Here is a 20,027-nt window from a genome sequence, read left to right as displayed (position 1 = left end):
GCAGCTTTCTTGGTGAGCTCCTGTGCTGAAAACACACTTTTTTCCCGAAAGGGCACTATTTTATTGAAACGACTTGATCTGAGCAAGAAAAGGGTATGAAAGCGCCAGCGCCCCAACATTAGACCAACAGTAAAAATACTGAATCTACGCTCCAAATTACAAATTACACTTAAGGCAGGTGAGTCGCAGCAATAACTGCGCTGACATTGCCCCCTGACATTTTCCCACCATTTAATTCTGACAGCCATAAGCTATCGTCCTTTTTACTCTCTCTATCCCCCTCTGCGCTGCTGTGGCTTTTTTTCTGCCGTTGTTGCTTCCTTCCAGGTCCCTCCTACACATGAGACCCGCTGCAATTCTCTTATGGTTGTTCGACATCCCTGATAATCGCCGAGGGCGCTGTTCGTAGACAAAACAGGGATATTTCGAGGGTAGCAGAGTGTGGAGAAGATAATGGAGTCGAGAGGGAGAAGTCCCGACTCCCCACAATGACTAAGCAGCCTCCAGTGAGGCTCGATATGCCTGATATTTGTTCAAGAGATCAAGCTGGTATTTGTTCAAACTAATAAACAACAACATGCATCCCCAGCATCACCTTGTGAGCAATTTTTCACACTTTCCGTGACTAAAACTTCATATTGACTTGATTTTCTTGGTTTGAGATGGGATTTGTACATTTTTGTTGCCCTTCAGGGGATAGAGAACATTGTGATGAATGGGTTCTATTAAGGAGGCGCATGTGCAAGTGGGTTTTTTGTGTGAAAATAACCAAGAAAGAGACAAAAAGCATATTAAATGCAGAAGCAGTCACATCAAAGGAAAAAAACAAAGCACATCTCAGAGACAGCAAATTACCTGTAGATGTCTGATGGTGAAAATGACGGGGTCAGAGAGGTAGACTTTGTTAGAGTCCTTGTTGATGGCGGCCGTAATCACCGGCGAGTTGACGATGACGGAGTAATTGGTCGCCATGGCTTCGCTGCCCAGCTTCATGCTGGCGTTCTCCGTTGAAAGGTAGATCCCGATGTGTTTGTACAGGACGAATGCTATCCGAATCTCACCTGCAAGAGGACGATTGGGGAGAGCGGTCAGTCTTCCATGTGTGATACCTGAGCAAAGAATACACTTCACTGGACAAACGTATGTTGACACCCCAGCGTTTATTAGTTAGAAAAATGTGCTATAATAATTGACTCACGTTGCTTACCATTTTCTCTAGCCTATTATACGCTAGGGCTGGGAAATATGACCAAAATCTTTTTTCTGGTAATTTAATAAATAAATAGTCTATATGAATTAACACACATGGTAAAACCTATTTTTGTATACTCCTGTGTGAGTATTTTCTTATTTTAAGAACTTGACTGCAAAATTAACATAACTGTTTTAAGTGAAAATATAGAGAAAAAAGTTAATAAGAAATATCGGCCTAGCCTATGTCGCGATAGAAACTATACAGAAAAAGATATACAATTTATATCGTTTTGACGATATATATTGTCATATTGCCCAGCCCTAGATACCACTTTATTAGCGCCCTGCCGCCGTCCATTCAAAATACAGAACCTCTATGGTGCCACAAAGCTAAAAGCACACTACGTACACAATACTTCACTATCTGTGGGAATAAAAGTTCTATTCCCTTTCAATGTGAACAAAATGTGCTAGCTATATGGCTTATGAATACTATCAAATGCTACTGACCTTTAACAACACTAGAGAAATACTGGAAATAAAATGAATACTGGAAATAATCACTCAATAGAATAATTGTAAACACAAGAATCAGGAACTAATAAAACTATCAAATTGTCAAGGTCTACAAAACATTTCCACAAGGGGAAAAAAAAGAGAAATCTTTCCTACATCAACACAACAGTTATTTTAATTCAGCCTTCGAAAGATGTGGTTACGACTCTTCTATTGGCAATTGACAAAGGCAAGCGTTTTTCTTGTTAATAATGTCTTCCTCTCTTTCTCCCGCGCACACATCTCTCTCCCCTCCCGCTGCCTCGCTATTCAGCATTGATATGAGGGAAAGTTCCCTCCCGCCGCGACTGAGATCACTCATTCAGATGAAAAGAAAATAATTTGGGTGCTATAGCACTGGATGGCGGGGAAATATCCGCCACCCTGCTATAATGATCCGCCTGGGCACTGCTGGACATGGGCTCGGTTATCCAGCCGAGAGGCACCCGGGCGCAGCTTGAGTCGTTTCTGATTTGCATGGGCTGATAATAAAGTCTAAAAATGGGGCCGTATTGCTCCTGAAAATAGCTATGTATTGTGTCTAACTGCCTCGTTTACAGTTTAGAGGCAGTGCTTGAATGTAACTAATTCCGCAGCCAGGGTCCCGTTTGAAGTCGGAGAACGATCCCTGTGCTTTATATGCAGCACAAGAAAGGATTCGGGGAGGCAAATTGAAAGTTATTCACATGCATCTGTAATGAAATTCCTACAAAACCATTGCAGCCCCATACAATGTCACATCCAGATATGAAAGAAAAGATTAATTACAGTGGATCTTGTATGCCAGAAAGTTTTTCAAGTAGTACAACAGTACTTCTGTTATAACCGTTTCACATTTTGTCTGTTAAATTTCTGCTATATCACAAACCTGAATAATACATAATGCACCAACTGATTTCACTTCAAACCAACGACAGGGGACCAATAAAAGCAGACTGCTCACCGTTTCTCCCGTGCTGCTTCAGTGTGTTGGCTGAGAGGTGGATAGAGTTGCCCTGTCCTCCGGTTTGTGGGAACTTCAGATCAGGCAAGTTCCCATCTGTGCTCATCCTTGCCACCTCCAGCTCTGCACACATACAGAAGAAATCCGAGCAAGAGAGCAGTTAGTAATCAATACGTTTGATTTTTATGACACACAACGGACATAATAGACGTAAAATGTGCGGCAGGCTATACATCGCAGAGGCACAACAGTACACAATATTACAGCTGAGGCCTTAAAGGAATTACTCCACATTCACTGACCGTAAACAATTCTTTCTAGCTTTCTGTTGATGTTCTGACAGCATATTTTCCTTTCCCATACTTGAACTTGTGGTATCGGCTGATACCGAGTACAGATCTGATACCAGTGTGATAAAAAAATTATATAGTTTAGTATTATTATTATTATTATTATTATTATTATAAGACAGCTGTTTACTGCTGACCATGTATGGATGTGATGTTATTACTATCTTTGTTGCCTGGCTCAGGTTAAACCCTTTGTAAAACATGAACAAATACATACAGAGAATGAATGCAATAGAACTTGGCAACACTAGTGCCACCCCTCGAAACGGAAGCCTTACGTACTGCACATATCGCCGTTTCACTTGTTGGATTTTCCACTGTGAAATATTGCCAAATGGCTGACATTTTCCTCACTCTGACTATCGTTACCGTTACACTCTCCACTAGCACCGCACTGTTGTTGTTTGCTATCATCACGTGACAAACTACCTGCAATCAGTTCTTCTTCGCTGCTCTAAAACAGTAGTTACCAGTGGCAGCCATGATACATCCAGGGCGACAATACAGTGAAGGCTACTGTTTTGGAGCGGCAAAAGAAGAATTGATTTCTGGTTAAATAAGTTGATTTTTTTCTGGGTTAATAAATTATACAGTAGTATTGGATTGGTGCATAGACTGGCGTACCTGATCCCGAATTGTGGGCAGTATCGGACGCATTTCCGATGCTGGTATTGGTACAACTCTACTTGCAAGTCATAAACAATGGAATTTTCCCCTATTTCTACCTTTGGTCCCACATCACATGAACAAGACTTTAGACCTTAACAATCACCGCAATGTACTGTCAAAATATGTAGGCTTTGACACTTGAAAAACATGCTTTCAACATGCAGTAATGTCATAACAGAAGTGTAAAACTAAACCGATCATAGATGCTTTGCGCCTGACCTCAATGCGACTTCTTTGCTATTATTAGGTAAAGACCTAACAACTACAGCACACAGCAGCCATGAGTAAACACATCTCCCATCACGCCGCTCTCCTGTTGTAGCTGATTTTATAAATCCAAGCATCTCCGACGAGCACTAAATGCAACACCTCCTGTCTTGATTCAGGCAGCTTTGAAGGACTGCCTCCCTCTCAACTCTCTCTGTGAGCAGGGGATGTTTGTGTTTTGCTATAGGCCTCTTAATCAAGTGACTATCAAGTGTTCAGGTGACATTGTTTCCTCTTAGGGTTGTCTTTGGCGTTTGAAAAAAAAAAAAGACGTCTTCATTTCAAGGAATCTTTTTCTCTTGAGAGCGAGAGATACAAGGAGATAAAGACCAGCTAGGGGAGACGAGCTCGCTTTTGCGGCAGCTCAGCAGCTGTTGTGTCTGAAGCAAGCTCCTAATTTATGGTTCAAAGACTCCGGCGTCATACAGCAGAGGAAAATGAGCTGCTGATAGGAGCCCAGCTGAAAAAAAAAAAAAGCTCATTCCATCAGAGGTGTTATGGTATGATACAATTCAGTTTAATAAAGCAGTCGAGTGTGCTTTACTCTGGAGTACCGGTGACCTGTGTGCAGTCTAGGCATTCCTAAATGTCACATTAAGTCCCAGAGCACTGAGATGAATCCACGGATTCATTGTGAGGCAGAACTACAGAAAGAAGTTGCACAAATGTCAAATTCCAAAAAGATGAGGTAAGCAGTATGGACATTAATGCCATTAATGCTGTGTCATCTCACTTGTAAATTCCCAAAGTAGTGATGTATGTCAAAGATGGCACGCTTTTACCATTATCTTTTGCAAATAAACATGTCTAAGACATTGTGCAAAATTGCCTTATGTTGAAATGGTATTGCAATAAAGGTTATGTAATCTAGATGTCTAAAAAACTTAAAGGAAGAGTTCAACATTTTGGGAGATGTGCTTATTTCTATCTACAAGAGTTGATGTAAAGATTGATACCACTCTCTATATACTATCTATACAGTAAATATGCTGCTACCACCAGCGCCCAGTTAGTTTATCTTAGCACAAAGACCGGACACAGGGGGAAATTCAGAAACAGTCTGAATTGGTCCAAAAATAACTACTAGCACCTATAAAGCTCACTCATTAACTTTATTTCTTCTTTGTTTAATACGTTAAAAAAACAAAGTGTAAAAATGAAATGTTGTGATTTTAAGGGGGCCTATTTCTTGGCTGAGCGCAGTGACTTCCTGAAGTCTTGTCATCAGCTTGAGGTTGTCAGATAACCAGCGGAGACTGCAGGAAGCAGGGCTGCAACTAACAATTATTTTCATTGTCGATTATTTTCTCGATTGATTGATTAGTTGTTGGGTCTATAAAATGTCAGAAAATGGTGAAAAATATTGATCAGTGTTTCCCAAAGTCCAAGATGACATCCTCAAATGTCAAAGATATTCAGTTTACTGTCATAGAGGAGTAAAGAAACTAGAAAAATATTCATATTTAACATAATTTTGACTGTTTTTCTTTTTTTTTAAAGATTATTTCTTGCTTTTCGCATTTATTTGATAGTCATAGTATAGTCATGCTAGGGGGAGAGAGAGAGGGGATGACATGCAGCAAAGGGCCACGGGTCGGATTCAAACCCAGCTCACTGCGGTAAGGACTCAGCATCTGTATGTGGTTGACTTTTCTTTTCTTAAAAAAAATAATAAAACCGATTAATCAATCATCAAAATAGTTGGCAATTCATTTAATAGTTGACAACTGATCGATTAATCCTTGTAGCTGTAGAAGTTAACTGCGCCCATCCAAGGTGTTCTCCAAGATTTATCTTCATTTGTGCTTGGATTGTTAGCGAGCTCCCTCCTTTTCCCACCAAATCTATCTGTATAAGCTACTCCTTAATGCGAGTGTCTCTGACTGAAATGTATTTGACTTTATTCCCCCCCTCCAAAGATGGTGTCATGCCCGAATTCCAGACGAATGTTTCGAGACGGAATAACCTCGTATCCTGTCGGAGAGGGTCATTTCCGACCGGTCCGAGCATTTCACGGTCAATGACACCGCATTCTCTTCTGCTATGCCAATGCTACACTAATGGCAGTCATCTCAACACAAAGACTGGCTGGCAGATTAGTCTGCGGTGGAGAATCTCAAACACAATTCCATCAAGTGTAAGAGATAGAAACTTCATTAGGCAGCCTGATAAGGCATTCAGGTGATGATCTGATGTCAGTGGACTATGACACCTCTGTCTTTGATAAAGGTTATTGCCCACGAAAAGCTACAAAGAGGCCATATTTAATCCTCCCTTTGTATCTGTTCTCATACCAAGGCTTCCCATACTTTCTCTTAAAAAAAAAAACCTTTGTATTAACATTCTCTTGTGCTTTTGCAAAGGCCAGGGGGTTTTGGTGATACATTCCTATTCGACTTAGCTAAGACAATACTCCAGATAGCCCACCATTCCCTGGATTCCAAGCCTTCCTCTGGAATAAAGAAAGCATTTTTCTTCTCCCTCTCTAACTCTCTTTTTCCCTGTGTGGTTGTGTAAAAGAGCTTACGACGGGGCTTTAGGGAATTCCTTTGATGCCATAGTCGTTGTTGGACCCAAAGGCTATACCTTCAAAGCCCGTCTAAATAACACGCTAATCGGCGGAAATCTGCTCATAAGATTATCATGCAGAGAGCAGGAGCGCACTCTTGCGCAGACAAAGCCCTCGACGAGCACACGCACTGTGACGTGTAAACACAAACACAGCCACAATGGGCGAGGAAATATGCTTCTTCTTTGAAAGCGAAGAAAATAGATCTCATTATAGGCTTGAACCTAAAATTGGAGCGGGTCTTTCTTACTGTTCGAGATTCACTTTAAAGCACAAAAAATGAATGAGAAGGTGTCACCAGGTGGAATGCGTGTGAGCTACAGTACACCTGCACACACACAAAACCCTTCACGTTGCATGTGATTCAGTGTGAGAGATCAATGATTAGCTGCTGCAGTGATTACTGATGTTTAAATGGGCCCCGTTGTCCTCATTTAACTACCCTGCATGGCATGAGGGATTGCTGGGAGCCAACTGGCTGGAAAAAAAATAAGCCGAGCAAACAGAGAGATAAGGCCTAGTAAACATGTCACCAGCACATAATTAACCAGACTAGCACTATGCGCTATAAAATCTCACTCCAGTTGAGCAGGCATCGTCTCATCCCCCCTCTCTCCAAACGAGCCCAGAATCCCCCTTAATACCCAGATGAATAGTGTGCCAGATACAATAAAATCATTTTTATTAATTCTCCTTACGCTTGCTTCCTTTTAAGTCAGCAGACCTATATTTTTAGGTTGCCATGGCAGCAGGAACTTGGAAAAAAAAATCCCCACTTGTTCAGAGAAGAGGGCGATACATCATAACATTATTTTTTCTTAATTCCCTTTGCCCCACTAGCCGCCGTCTGCAAAAAAAAAAAGGTTATTTAATTCAATTTTATTTTGTGCTTTGTGCTCTCAATGTAAAACTGCAGATTTAATAAAATTCTACGCTTCAACATCTGATGTATCCACCACCAGGGAAAAAATATTGATGACAGTAGTTCCCATTATCTGTGCTCATTTGATATTTATACACTGTATAATGAGCACTGATCCCTGATCTGCGCGACTAGTGGTTAATTCCGGCTAATAATTAACATGAATACGAGTACAATCATTTGAGATAATTGTCAATTTACAGCCGACTGCCATCAGACGTAAGCAGCCCTGCCAAATTTAACCTCCTGCGAGAGAGGAAAGAATTAATACAGTGACCTTCACACTTGTTCCACAGCCTCAAGAGCACCGCTGTCAATATGAGAGCGCCCTGGATCAATAGCAGTATGGTGAACTCTGTAACTGCTCTACAAGTGGCAAGACCAGGATGAAACACTTGAGACACTTGTGAGAAACACCACTGGAAAAAACATGATAGAGACCGAACCAAACATATACAGCTGTTTAAATCTAGCTTCCAATTTTTCTGAATATCATAACTGACAATGCTGTCTTCCAGCTGAGCCAATAATCTGTGTTCCCAGCAGCTTGAGGAGAAATTAACTTAATTCGGTCCAAGATGGTTTACTCATGCAGACAAAGTCAACCAAATTAAAGTGTAATTTGCTTGCTGGCATGGAATTTTCATTGCTTTCATCGCTTAAAAAAAATGAAAGAAATCCAGATATCTAAAGTCCCCCTCCACAAAATGATGCTTTAACAGAATTCAATCCATTCCCTCCAATAAAAAAACTACAGAAGAGCTGTATCAGTAGATTATTTTATGTCATATTGTGAGGAGCCAACGGGAAGTCTCTAACACACATGTTTTCAACTGGCTGGACTGGAGAAAGACTCTGGGAAAACCCATTCCTTGCATCGTATTCTTATAAGTCTTAAAACATGTCCGGAGAGGATGTTTCAAATTCTTCCCCCCGTGCAAAAAACAAGCAACTCTTTATTTACATATATTTATATTTGCGTGTAAAGACAGACAGCTAATAAATGTTTTATACTCACGGATGTTGTCGGTGTTCTCTTGCACGATGTCCGTCTTCAGCAGGTTGTCAGCCAGGACGAATGCCCCTTGCTCCACCGTGTCCAGCAGCATGGTGGCGGCCCTCAGCTGCTCGCCCGTGCTCAGCTCCCTCCACGCCGCCTGGGCCTGCGGCTGCAGCAAATTGTTGACCGTCTCCACCATGGCCTGGGGAGTCCAAAGCATTGATTTAGTGAGGAGAAGCTAAGCTGGCCTGGGACTGCGGTTGTTTGACATGGTGATTTGGTAAACGGTATGAGTGAAGGGAGATAAACGAGGTTTGAGGACTGAAAAACAAATCATTCAATCATGTGGGATTGTGCAAAGGAAGAAGCGTTTTCTACTAAGAAATTCCATGACCCTTATTCATTTACAAGTGATGCTTTAGGACAAGGCTAATTAGTAGCAGCAACACCTGAAACTGTGATGACATTGGATATGTTGTAAGACTGCTTTTTGTTACCGTTTCCTTTTATCTAGACTACATGAAGAATTAATCATGTAAATGAATCAGAACCACTGCTTACAAGACTAGAGGCCACTTCTTACATGACTGGAGGCTAGAGTCTTTAATTGGTGTGATTAATGTTCTTCCATGCAGACAATCCCAATACACAAAAGCACTACAAAGAAATTGCGACATTCCAGTGGATGTACAAGGTACTGTATTAGCTGGTTGCAGCAATCCGCAACTACTCACATCCTTGATGCATACTAATAGCGCAGAACAACTATTATGCCTTCTTTAATCTCCTCACAACAATGCCACAGTGAGTAAGCAAGGAAGAAACAAGAACATTCTCGAGACAAGATGAAAAATTAAGAGCCATTAAAGATTTAAAAATGCCAATGGCAAGATTTATGAACGGAATACTAATTGGTCAAGCAAACTAATTCATTCCCAGTACAGCTGCACTGAAGAGCAAAATGAGCCCGACTGCCAGTGGAAGAAACGTTTTTTCTAAGCCATTACGGCACAGTGGGTGGTCAAACAGGAATTAATAGACATTTTACAACACTTTCTATGATGCCCATGTCTATAATGCATTATACTTATAATGTGTTATAATATAATATAATATAATATTTTTTATAATGCATTATAATGTCATTTTAAGTCACTATAAGTGGTCATTGTTTGCTTTAAGTAACATGAACATTTATTATACAACGCTTTGTGCGTTTGATTTAATGATATTATATATATATATAACTTCTCTTAAAGCAAACAATGACCACTAAGAGTAACTTATAATTACATTATAATGCATTATCATACTGATTATAATGCATTATAAAAAGCATATAATGTATTATTATCACCGTTATAATACATTATAATGTGATTATCAATAATGCAATAAAAATGTTATCATGTATTACAACTATGGAAATTGTAATAATGATTCTTGCAACAAAAAAAACCCAGCAATGATTGACCTTATAAGTCATTATAAAATGCTGTATAATGTGTAATGATTACTGTTATAGACCATTATGAACATTGCAAACTAACAAACTATTATTGAATAGTGCTTATAACTAAAAATGTACCGTGCTATAAGCAGATTTTAACACATTATCAGTAATAATAATAATAAAAACTGTATTTATATAGTACTTATCAAAACAAAGTTACAAAGTGCATCACATACAAACAAAAAAAGTAAGTTTATAATGCATTACAGACATGGGCGTCATAGAAAGTGTTGCTGAAACTTCCTGCACTGATAATAATAGTACGATTTCCACGCTCCAAAGAGGAAATCTTCTATCTGATAAAAAAATTGGTTTGACTTTTGATTCTCCATTTGCACTTCTTCAAAAGCCAGCTCAGTTGTGACATCCTGAAGATAGAAGCTATGATGCGTGTTAAAAACAGGGGGTGTCACGCCACAGAACTTCCCTCTGAACTTCGCTTAGATCCCCTTTTTGATCAATGGATTATGAGAGGGAATAAGAGTTTTAGTATGACTCAAAAACAGCACGGGGATAAAGCCAAAGGCGATAAGAGAAATCATGTGCTCGAAGTGTATCAAATGAATTCCTGATCACAAGACGGAAAAAGAAAACTGGCTTTACCTACCAACCAACCAACCAACCAACCAACCAACCAACCAACCTGTCACCAAGCCTAAGTGTAATGGCCCCACAATTACCTTATAATGTTAAGTTGTATGTTTGTTTCAAATCACTGCGATGGCAAGAGGAGACGGAGGGCTGATTGTATTCAACTCACTGGCACTGGATGAGAATTTCAAACAGCACCAGCTGGCTTTTCCTCATTCAAAACATACCCGGCACACATTAAGCCGCCCACACCCAGACACAACCACACACACATACACTTTGAGGGACTGACGCAAGAGCTAACACACACCTCTGCACCTGCTAGTATACCAAAACATAACTCGCAGGCGCATGCGTGTGCACGTGCACGCACACACATACACGTGCACAGGCAGTCTACCAACTTTGATGTAATTATTCATTATCTGCAGCCAATCTACAATCACACCTTTTGACATTCAGCTAGAGGCAGAGGTTGATTCACTCTCAATTAAGGAGCTCTTTTTTTTCAGGCACTGACATTTTTTTTCCCTTTGTTCACCACTGCAAGATTCTTTTTTTTTTTCAGCACTTCTTCTTAAAACACTGAAATAATGGTTCTTCAGGGAAAGGATTGATGGACTTGCAAAGGAGGCTGTCTTGTTTTTTTGTTTTTTTCCGCATGCAGAAGAGACGTACAAAAAAGGTGGAAGAATAGCCCGCCCCAAAGACAGAGGGATGGGTCAAAAGCTTGACGAGGAGGGAGTACACGATAGATAATTGATAAACAAGAGTGAATAAAACAACCGAGGCTATACAGTATGTATCAAAAATTTATATTGTAAAGGTCAATTTTCCTTGCAGGCCCTTCACGCATTTTATAACAGCATCCAAAGAAAAGCAACAAAGCTGACATTCACTCATGGTGCATCATTTGGACATGCAATAGATTACCAAATCACTGAGATGCAAATTATTCATTACTGTTATTAATATGCGTATAGCATGCCAATTTCCCCTCATTCAATTCAGAGACTGACATTATGATATCAAGACTGTAGAGTATCCATGAAGGAAGGTAGGCAAAGTGACTCACAGTATGTTTTACAGATGAGACAATTACCTGAACGAGAGCATAAAGGCACTTTTAGTGTTTATTATCGCTAAACGGAAACTATCTTTTGCTGCAGTCTGAAGAAGCTACAGTCCGATTGTGTGAGAGGAAACTCGGGACAATTACAGCGTACATCTAACTGAACCATTTCTATGTCTTTGTCCTCTAAAATGGTCTGCTGGCTGTTATCAACACGCAAAATAACTTCACATTGAATGAAAAATGCCTTTTCCGTGTTATTACCTCATGTCCCTGAGGGTTTTGTTAAGCTATCTGTGTGTGCCAAACAGCGTTGGAGCTATCATTGAGGACACTGTCTGGGACATTGGGGTCTTTGCATTTTACAAAGACGACGAAATGCTCTTATCCGCTTTCTTGCAGATAGTAAGATGGGAAAATCTATACCACTCTCATGTCTGTATGGAAGATATGAGGCTAAGACCAGCAGCCAGTTAGCTCAGCATGAATATTTTATCATGAATGAAACGCAAACAATGCATAATCATATTTACCGTACAGACATGAGAGTGGTATCAATGTTCTGACCTAACTCTCAGCAAGAAAACAAATAAGTGCATTTTCCAAAATGCCATACTATTTCTTTAAGGACACTTTCTAAAAGGGACAGCGTGGATTTAGCGGCATCTAGAGGTGTGGTTGCAGATTGCAACCAACTGAGTACCTCTCACTCTCTCGCACTCTGCGGCTCACGTTACCGCAGTTTCACAAGTGTGGCTGAGAACTACAGTGGCCTTCAGGTAATGTGAAAAACGTAAAACGTGAAAGGCTCTCTCTAGAGCCAGTGTTTGGTTTGTCCGTTCTGGGCTACTGTAGAAACATGGTGGAGCAACATGGCGGAGCAACATGCGGTCTCTGTGGAGAGGACCCGCTCCCTATGTAGATATGAAAAGCTCATTCTCAGATTACAAAAACACAATGATTCTTAGTTTCAGGTGATTACACAACAATGAAAACATAGTTATGAATATTATATTCCATTTCTGCTAATAGATCCCTCGAAATGCTACATACTGGCCCTATAAAGAGACATAAAATGTGTTTTTTTTGTTTCAAAAACAATTTAGCTTTGATACCGATTTGTGAGCCAATCCATTGGCAAATTCTCCCAAACCAACAGTGAGCATAATCTGTTATCTTAACTAAAAATCATGGAAATTGTTTAAATTTTTAATGCACAGTGACTACACAGGGCCGATACCAATATGTATTTTTTTAAACCTGTTTTTTTTTTTATCCTAGCAAATGGCTCCAATTGCAAATACATGCCAAATTTGCTTATTTACATGTTACCCTCCTACCGAATAATAGCCGTAGGTATTTTTTTGTCTCTAAAGGTATAAGCAGTATGAATAAGATTTATATTTGTTAACATTGCCGTAAAGTAATTGTTTGACATTTTGGGAAATATGTTTATTAATTTTCTTGCTGAGAGTTAGATGAAAAAGATTGCTACCACTCCTCATGTCTGTATGGTAAATATGAAGCTACAGCCAGCAGCCGGTTAGCTTGAGACGTGCAGCCGAGCATCACACCACCACTACCATTCTCATAGTCTGTGCAGGTGAGTCGTGTAGACGTGATGGTGGCTTCGCTGCTATTTTACTGCCATTAGCACACTGCCACTCCATCTGTCAAATGTAGCAGCTCAGTCTGCTGCAGCATCCTCCCAACCAGTTTTTTTTCTTAGCTACATTACATCCTTGTGCTGAAAGAACGTGAGCCAGCAGTAAAAAAACAAAAACAACGACATTCTGGTTCCTGGTACATGAGGAAATGCTAATTGTTAACTGGACTCACTGCTGGAATGTTCCACTTGGAACAAGGATGATGACTGGGCGTGAAAAGCTGCAGTGCACGGGCCATTTATACCAATGCAGAAGGAAGGAAGGGAGAGGTGGACATTAGCGTGTGCTTGGCAGGAGTCCAAGCCAAGCCGTGGTGTGTGTGCTTCTATCTGTGTGCTGATTGATGAAATGAACTCTGGGTCTGGGAAATTGATTCTGGCTGAGGCTGATCTCCCTCTCTTCCCTTCCTGGCTTGCTCGCTAGTTGGCTTTCTGTGTGCACTCCCCCCCTCCTCCCTTCCTGTTCACCAGTTGGTTCCTCTCACTTGTTTTCTCTCACTGACGTTGAAGGCTGATCTCAAAACGAGGGGAAAAAAACAACACAAACAATCTTGTTCTCTCTGTCCTCTTCTGACTAGACGTCTCTTGGCACAGGTGAAGCTGTTGCATCATTTCTGTATTTTCTTTTTTGCCTGTTTCATTTGACCTGCGAGCCAAATCCTCTGTCTTCTTTAAAAATCTCGGCAACCTTCTTGTTTAATATTTTATGAAACCTTCTCTCTCTTGTAAGCGGGTGGTTGCATCTGTATATGTGAATCACTGAGGGATTACCTTTGTGCTTTTTTTGTCTTATGTCTTAGCTTTAATCTTACTATTGTACAATTCCCAAATAGCAGCCCTTTATTTATTTATCAACAGCAGAGTGAGGCAGACTTTAAGAAACTTTAAAAAGTGTTAATTCCACAGCACTAACTCCGTCAGTACAACAACAGAGTCATGTTATTCTTAGCTTTCTTTTTTTTCAACAGAAATACATTTCTTATTATTAATTATTTACAATTATTATTATTTTGTTCAGTAAAAAGCAAACTTAACATTTTCTGTACAGATATTTCACATTAAAAACCTTCCAGCACCAAAGGGCATAATTCCTCTAGTTTCTGGTAGGCTTCGAATTAACTTCTCATACAGCGGTTCCTATTATATCTACCAAAAATGATTCCTCATGTTTTCCTACGAATGTCCAGCAGCACATGTCAATCTCTGCTCGTGACACGCATACAGTCTTTTCAAAATAAACTTCCGTCTTCACATTAAACAACTTTGTGAGGTTCAAGCAACTATAGTTAGGTTTAAGAAAAGATTGTGGTTTGGGTTAAAATAACTATGGAAGTGGTGTAACTTTAGTACGGAAGTTACGTTATAAATAACTCAATGTTGACTTCTGGTTTCTCACAGGGTATGAACGCCGGTCTCCTGGGCAAAAGTCTGGTGTTTTTTGACCCACCCGTCTACCCCAACCTCCTCCCCACGCAGCGTTTGTCGCTCTTTATACTCTCTAATTCACAATTACATGGATTACATGCAAATTGATTTTGTGTGATATATACAAATTGCAGTGCGTTACTTTTTGTAGGTATAGCTGTGAATGGTGTAGGAGAACAGCTTGCTTTATGGCGTGTTTTAATTTTGTTAAAGCTCACACTGGTCTCCACTTTGCTGTGTGTGCGCCTTTAATTTGAAACTTGTGCTGAACGACCGAAGATTGCTCTAAATTAATGAACATAAACATAAATTCTTGAGTGTTTGAGAAATCCTTCCACTCTCTCCACTTGGAGCAAAAAATGGGCTCACAAAGATTACCCAGGCAGAACTCTGCACTGCAGGGCCAGACGAGGAGGTTTCTGTTTACGAGGATGTGGTTATCTTCATCTTTCAACAAATTGACTACCAGGGAAATTTTATCATCTCGTTACATTCCCAGAACGAGGAGCCTCCCTCCGTTCCGCCTGCTCTAAGGTCATACAGCGCTGTGACACTCCCCATAGTCATCTTTGCATGCAAAGGTGTCATTTTAATGAGGGGTCGGAGCTCAATATCCTCCCTGTATCCTGAAAATTCACACTCACTTGGCTCCGACTAAATCACAGAATATAACTTTAATCTTTTATGTGTTAAAATAACGGTAATTTACTGTAAATCCCAAATCTTCTGCTTTAAAACAAAATAAATGCCGGAGGAAGAAGCCATTCGATGCTAGCGTGTTTGACTTAAGCTACAACATGGACGGACATAATCACAGTAATTGGACCATAATGTCACTGCCTATGAACAGGCTGCCATTACTATAACCAAAAGGCACGGGAGTCCGCAGACCGCTATTTTCATCATGTTGGTTGAAATCAAAGGGCACAACAGAGAAACATCCCTGCAGGGGAATCGCAGAACATAGGGTTTTGATCACGATACGCTTTGTAGCTTCATCAAGGCCAAATCCTGTTGGGGTGGAATTCAATTAACTATGACATGTGGCAGATATCACCGTTTATGAACAATCAAGAAAGAGTCATAATCAATGATTGTTTCATCTGCACGAGATCAACAGAAGCAGGGAGATTGCTACAGGTTGAACTGTTCGTGGATATGTAACAAACAGCAAATGAAGCTGTTTGTATTGAAATTACCTGACAATCCTAACGAGATGAAGACGTCGGCACCAGGAGAATTCAAGTGCCATCTACTTGTTTACCACTTAACTTAGCCCTCAATCAAGATGAGATCTCATTTGGACATCAACCTCAAGCCCCGGCACTTTATTTTGGACGATGTCGTCCTTCACCACAACCACACCTGCACCGGCACGATCCGCCTGTTCCCAAAGTACTGTCAAAGTCTGTTTTCGGCACCGTCGCCGAGCAGAGGGACAGCAGAGGCAGGTGCGCCTCTCATTTGCTTTGTATTCCTCTGCTAATCCCATTTATGTCAACCACCAGGGCCCCGTTGGAGAAAACATTGCCCAATTTCCCTAATCAATGAAAGTCCCTCAAAGGCTGGCAGCGTGTGCAGTCAATGCCTGTGTTTACCTAAGGCCACAGATGTTGCTCCATTATTCTGGTTCGTCAAGTGAAAGCTCTTCACCGTTGTTTGAATTTGTCAAACCCAGCGAGGGGACGGAACAGAGGAGGAGGTGCACAGCTGAGCAGAGTGTACAGTCATGTGTGGTAAAGTACAATACAACCTCAGTATATACTACGTTGTGAAAACATGACCTCAGATACAGGTGCAAAAGCATATAGACGCATGCAAATCAGAAGAGTGTGTAGATTTGTATGCCATTTTTTGGTTTTTACCTTCTCGAAATGGAAATATCGGTCTGTCAGTCCATCACTTTTATCCAGAAACATCTCAACAACTATTGGATCATAGCTATTGTCAGCATGCTGACATGTGAAACTAAAATGGCAAGCAAGGTTAACATTATACCTGCTAAACATCAGCATAGTGTTATTATGAGCATGTAAACATTCAACTCAAAGCACTAAGTACTGCCTCACAGAGCTGCTAGTGTGTCTGTGGACTCTTGGTCTTATTTAAATGGATTTTTATATACATTTTTTGGAATAAACTAGCTTGTGATTTGCACCCTGTGAGTAGTTAAAGCTGCAGTTGGTAACTTTGAGCAAATATGATAAAAAGTTATTTTTAAAAAAACCTGTCACTATGTGGCAGTAGTGCATGAGACAGATAATCTGTGAAAATGATGTTCCTCTGCTTCCCCCTTGTGCTCCTAATGATTTCATCGTGCCCGAAGGTAAGCAGCGCCCACCAGTCCGAGAAAACTATCTAATTTTATAGCCAGAAAGTACACTAAAATATGTTTCTGAACACATTTGAGGTGAGAAATAGGCATTACAGTAACAGAATATTGATTCATATTTGATCAGCGCTGCCTAGTTTGACCGTTTGATCAGAATTTGCGAGTTGTGTGAGCAGTGATCGACAGCTGCTCAGAGACTCCTCGACTCTGATTGGGTGTTTTGGCTCGAGCGCGATGAAATCTTGCAAATGCCATTAGGAGCACTAGGAGGAGGCAGAGGAAGAAGATTTTTTTACAGATGATCTGTCTAATGCACTATTGTCAGGATATAATGACAGTTTTATAAAAAATCCCTTTTTATCATATTTGCTCCGAGTTACTGACTGCAGCTTTAAAGGCGTTTTTCTATATTTTTCCTGTCAATGTATTCCATAAAATGACCGAAACCAACAATGTGTTAGTATGTCTCTCAATACTTTCCAAATTCCCCAAGCACATTTGTTCCTACTCAAGGCTTACATCTTTAAAAATTGGTCACAAATGTATAGTTTCAGTTTTTAAAAGGGTCCAGTAATTTCCTAAAACAGCTGTGTAGTTTTCAGGAAACTTACCCAAAAAAGGAGTAAGTAGCGCAACTGTTGGGGACTATTTTGACCCGCGTATTAATACAGACGGCATGTTCAGTGTGGTTCAATGATATGTTTTTCATTCTTTTGGTTGACAATGGAGGTCTATGGCTCAGAAGAAGGTCATATTTCAGTGTTTGGCTAATGGTTTGGTTGATTGTTAATCTTTCTAAGGCATTTGTTGACAACAAAAATGTATATACATACATCGGATACCACCAGCCTTATCCTATAAGCATCTCACACTCACAAACCCATCTGCACATGTGAGCACCCTCAACCATATTCAAGCATACATTCCAGTTAGATATCATTTGCACCATCACATGACTATACAAAGCAAAGTGCCTTCTGACACGCCTCAGAGGAATCGAGGCAAATACGTGTCGCTTAACATGAGCGCTGCATGAGCATACATACAAAACAACATCTGCCTCTAATGTGCAGCTTTATTGTAGCCATCTGTATGGGAGACAGGGATGTCAACTTCTCCCACAGTTCCCTCGTCGAGGTAGAAATGATTCCGATGACAGTTTAAATGTCACCCCAGGGACAACAAAATCACTCAGTAGCCCGCGAAATAGCTGAGGGAAGCGATAGAGAACCCCCTAAATTAGGACACACATGTATTATGCATCAGGGGGAATCATAACATGCCATGACTTTGGCTGACTTAGTAGTTAGAAGTTGAGTTGCTGGTGTAATGAGGTCACTTCTTTTGGCTCTTAAGCATTTACTGAGAAATGTAGAGTGCGTTACATGCCTGAGAGCCTTATTTTTGACTGATGCTATCCACTTATGCGGGTTATTTCACTGGAAAGCGGTGCTGATATGATGGTTTAAGGGCATTTTTAAAATGATTGAGACATCTGACAAATCGACAATGGATATATGGCTTTTGAAAATGTAGAAATTCTCAGCCTCATGCTCAGGCCAAACGTATTAGAGGAGGAGGGAAGACATACAGTATGCATGCAGGGAACAACGATGACATATGACTCATATATGGAGGTTTGAGGCACTTGGATGTAACGTAAATAATGTGACACTAATGAAATTTGAACATTTGAATTCAGCATTACCACCAGCACCAGAAATTCAGCAAATGTTATACACAAAAACATATACAGTATGTACGTATATATATACTCTAAAGAATTGTGTTTTGCCAGTTTTTTCCACTTCAAAAGGTCAAAGTTCATTTGATATGGCAAAAAAAAAAAAAAATGAGAGCACAGTTGCCACAATGAGGGAATGGAGAGTAGGTTAGGGGGGGGAAAATTGATCCAAATACCTGAACATAAAATCGGCAAGAGCGCTCTCTTTTCTGCAGCTGCAACCCAAAGGAAATGCAAGAGTTAGCAAAAGGTCAACAACTCAAACAATTCCACTTGAATACATTTCCTCTGCTCAAGCAGATTTGAGAGTAGTGAGAGAAAAAACAACAATATTACTCTTGCAACAATCTTTTTCACGAATTGTGTGCCAAGTAGCATTTACAGTACATTAATTAAACCTTAAAAAAAAACAGCAGACTCGTGTTAATTAGCACTAAAATGAGACATACAAGACATGTGGGAATACGCCTATGACACTCTTAAATGTGATTTTCAAGGTTATTATTTGATTTAATTGTTATTTTTCACTTAAGAAATTCATGTGAGAGCTATTTATCTTTTTGAACCTCTGCCACGGTTGAAGGGGAGTTAGTGCTGACAACAATTTAGCATACCTGAAAAATGACAGGAAGCTCAACGCTGTTAGCACTGCATGGGGAGTGAATCATTTTAATTGAGTTCTGATACAAGCAAGGTAGCCAACAGAGCTACTCTGAGGCTTAACAGCTAGGTTTCTAGTACCGTGCTAAATCCCATGCAGATTAGCTCCAAAGAGTACCGTTCCCCCCCATAAAGGAGCCTCTTGCTCTACATCACAGCCCCGCTCTTCTGGAAATGCTCCCGTCCGTACCGTTAGCCAGCTCCCCTTTGATCATGAAAACGACACTGATCTCACCGTTTGCCAACTCAATCCTTTCATTGTCTGCTGGCAGAGAGCATTGTGCTTCGCTATCAAAAAAAAATCTTTAATTCGCTTAGCTCTTTGCAGATTGTGTCAAAATGATTGAACTCGGGAAGGTAAACATCAGCCACTGCCAGAGCAGGGTAGGAAGAGTTCTGTGAGCTCTCGCTAGCAAAAGCAAGTCGAAACACGAGGGAGAGATGTGGGGCGATTTCTCTCCATAGATGCACCATACTGCGACAATGGAGTCTATATCGGAGGACTGAGAATTATAAATCACAAGTAAAGCCTGTGACCTTCTAAATTATTGTGGA

The 20,027-nt window shown here is 40.4% G+C and overlaps 1 protein-coding gene across 14 annotated transcripts in view; it reads right to left on the bottom strand.

The window, feature by feature from the left end:
* Positions 1-20,027, bottom strand: part of LOC141761153 (adhesion G protein-coupled receptor L3) — a 234,608-nt gene that overhangs the window by 49,739 nt on the left and 164,842 nt on the right. For 6 of the 14 annotated variants that reach the window (XM_074624445.1, XM_074624447.1, XM_074624434.1 and 3 more), the window contains exons 10-13: positions 18,989-19,027; positions 8,488-8,671; positions 2,693-2,815; positions 856-1,109 (exon numbers count right to left, since the gene is read on the bottom strand). In XM_074624445.1, coding sequence (XP_074480546.1) covers positions 856-1,109; positions 2,693-2,815; positions 8,488-8,671; positions 18,989-19,027 — 600 coding nt within the window. The remainder of the gene's footprint in view (positions 1-855; positions 1,110-2,692; positions 2,816-8,487; positions 8,672-18,988; positions 19,028-20,027) is intronic. The other 8 variants (XM_074624446.1, XM_074624448.1, XM_074624437.1 and 5 more) reach the window with 3 other exon arrangements.

This window comes from Sebastes fasciatus, chromosome 22, assembly GCF_043250625.1.
Source record: "Sebastes fasciatus isolate fSebFas1 chromosome 22, fSebFas1.pri, whole genome shotgun sequence".
NCBI lineage: Eukaryota > Metazoa > Chordata > Actinopteri > Perciformes > Sebastidae > Sebastes > Sebastes fasciatus.
Note: the sequence above shows the minus strand (reverse complement) of the source record. Positions and strands in the feature narration are given on the sequence as shown.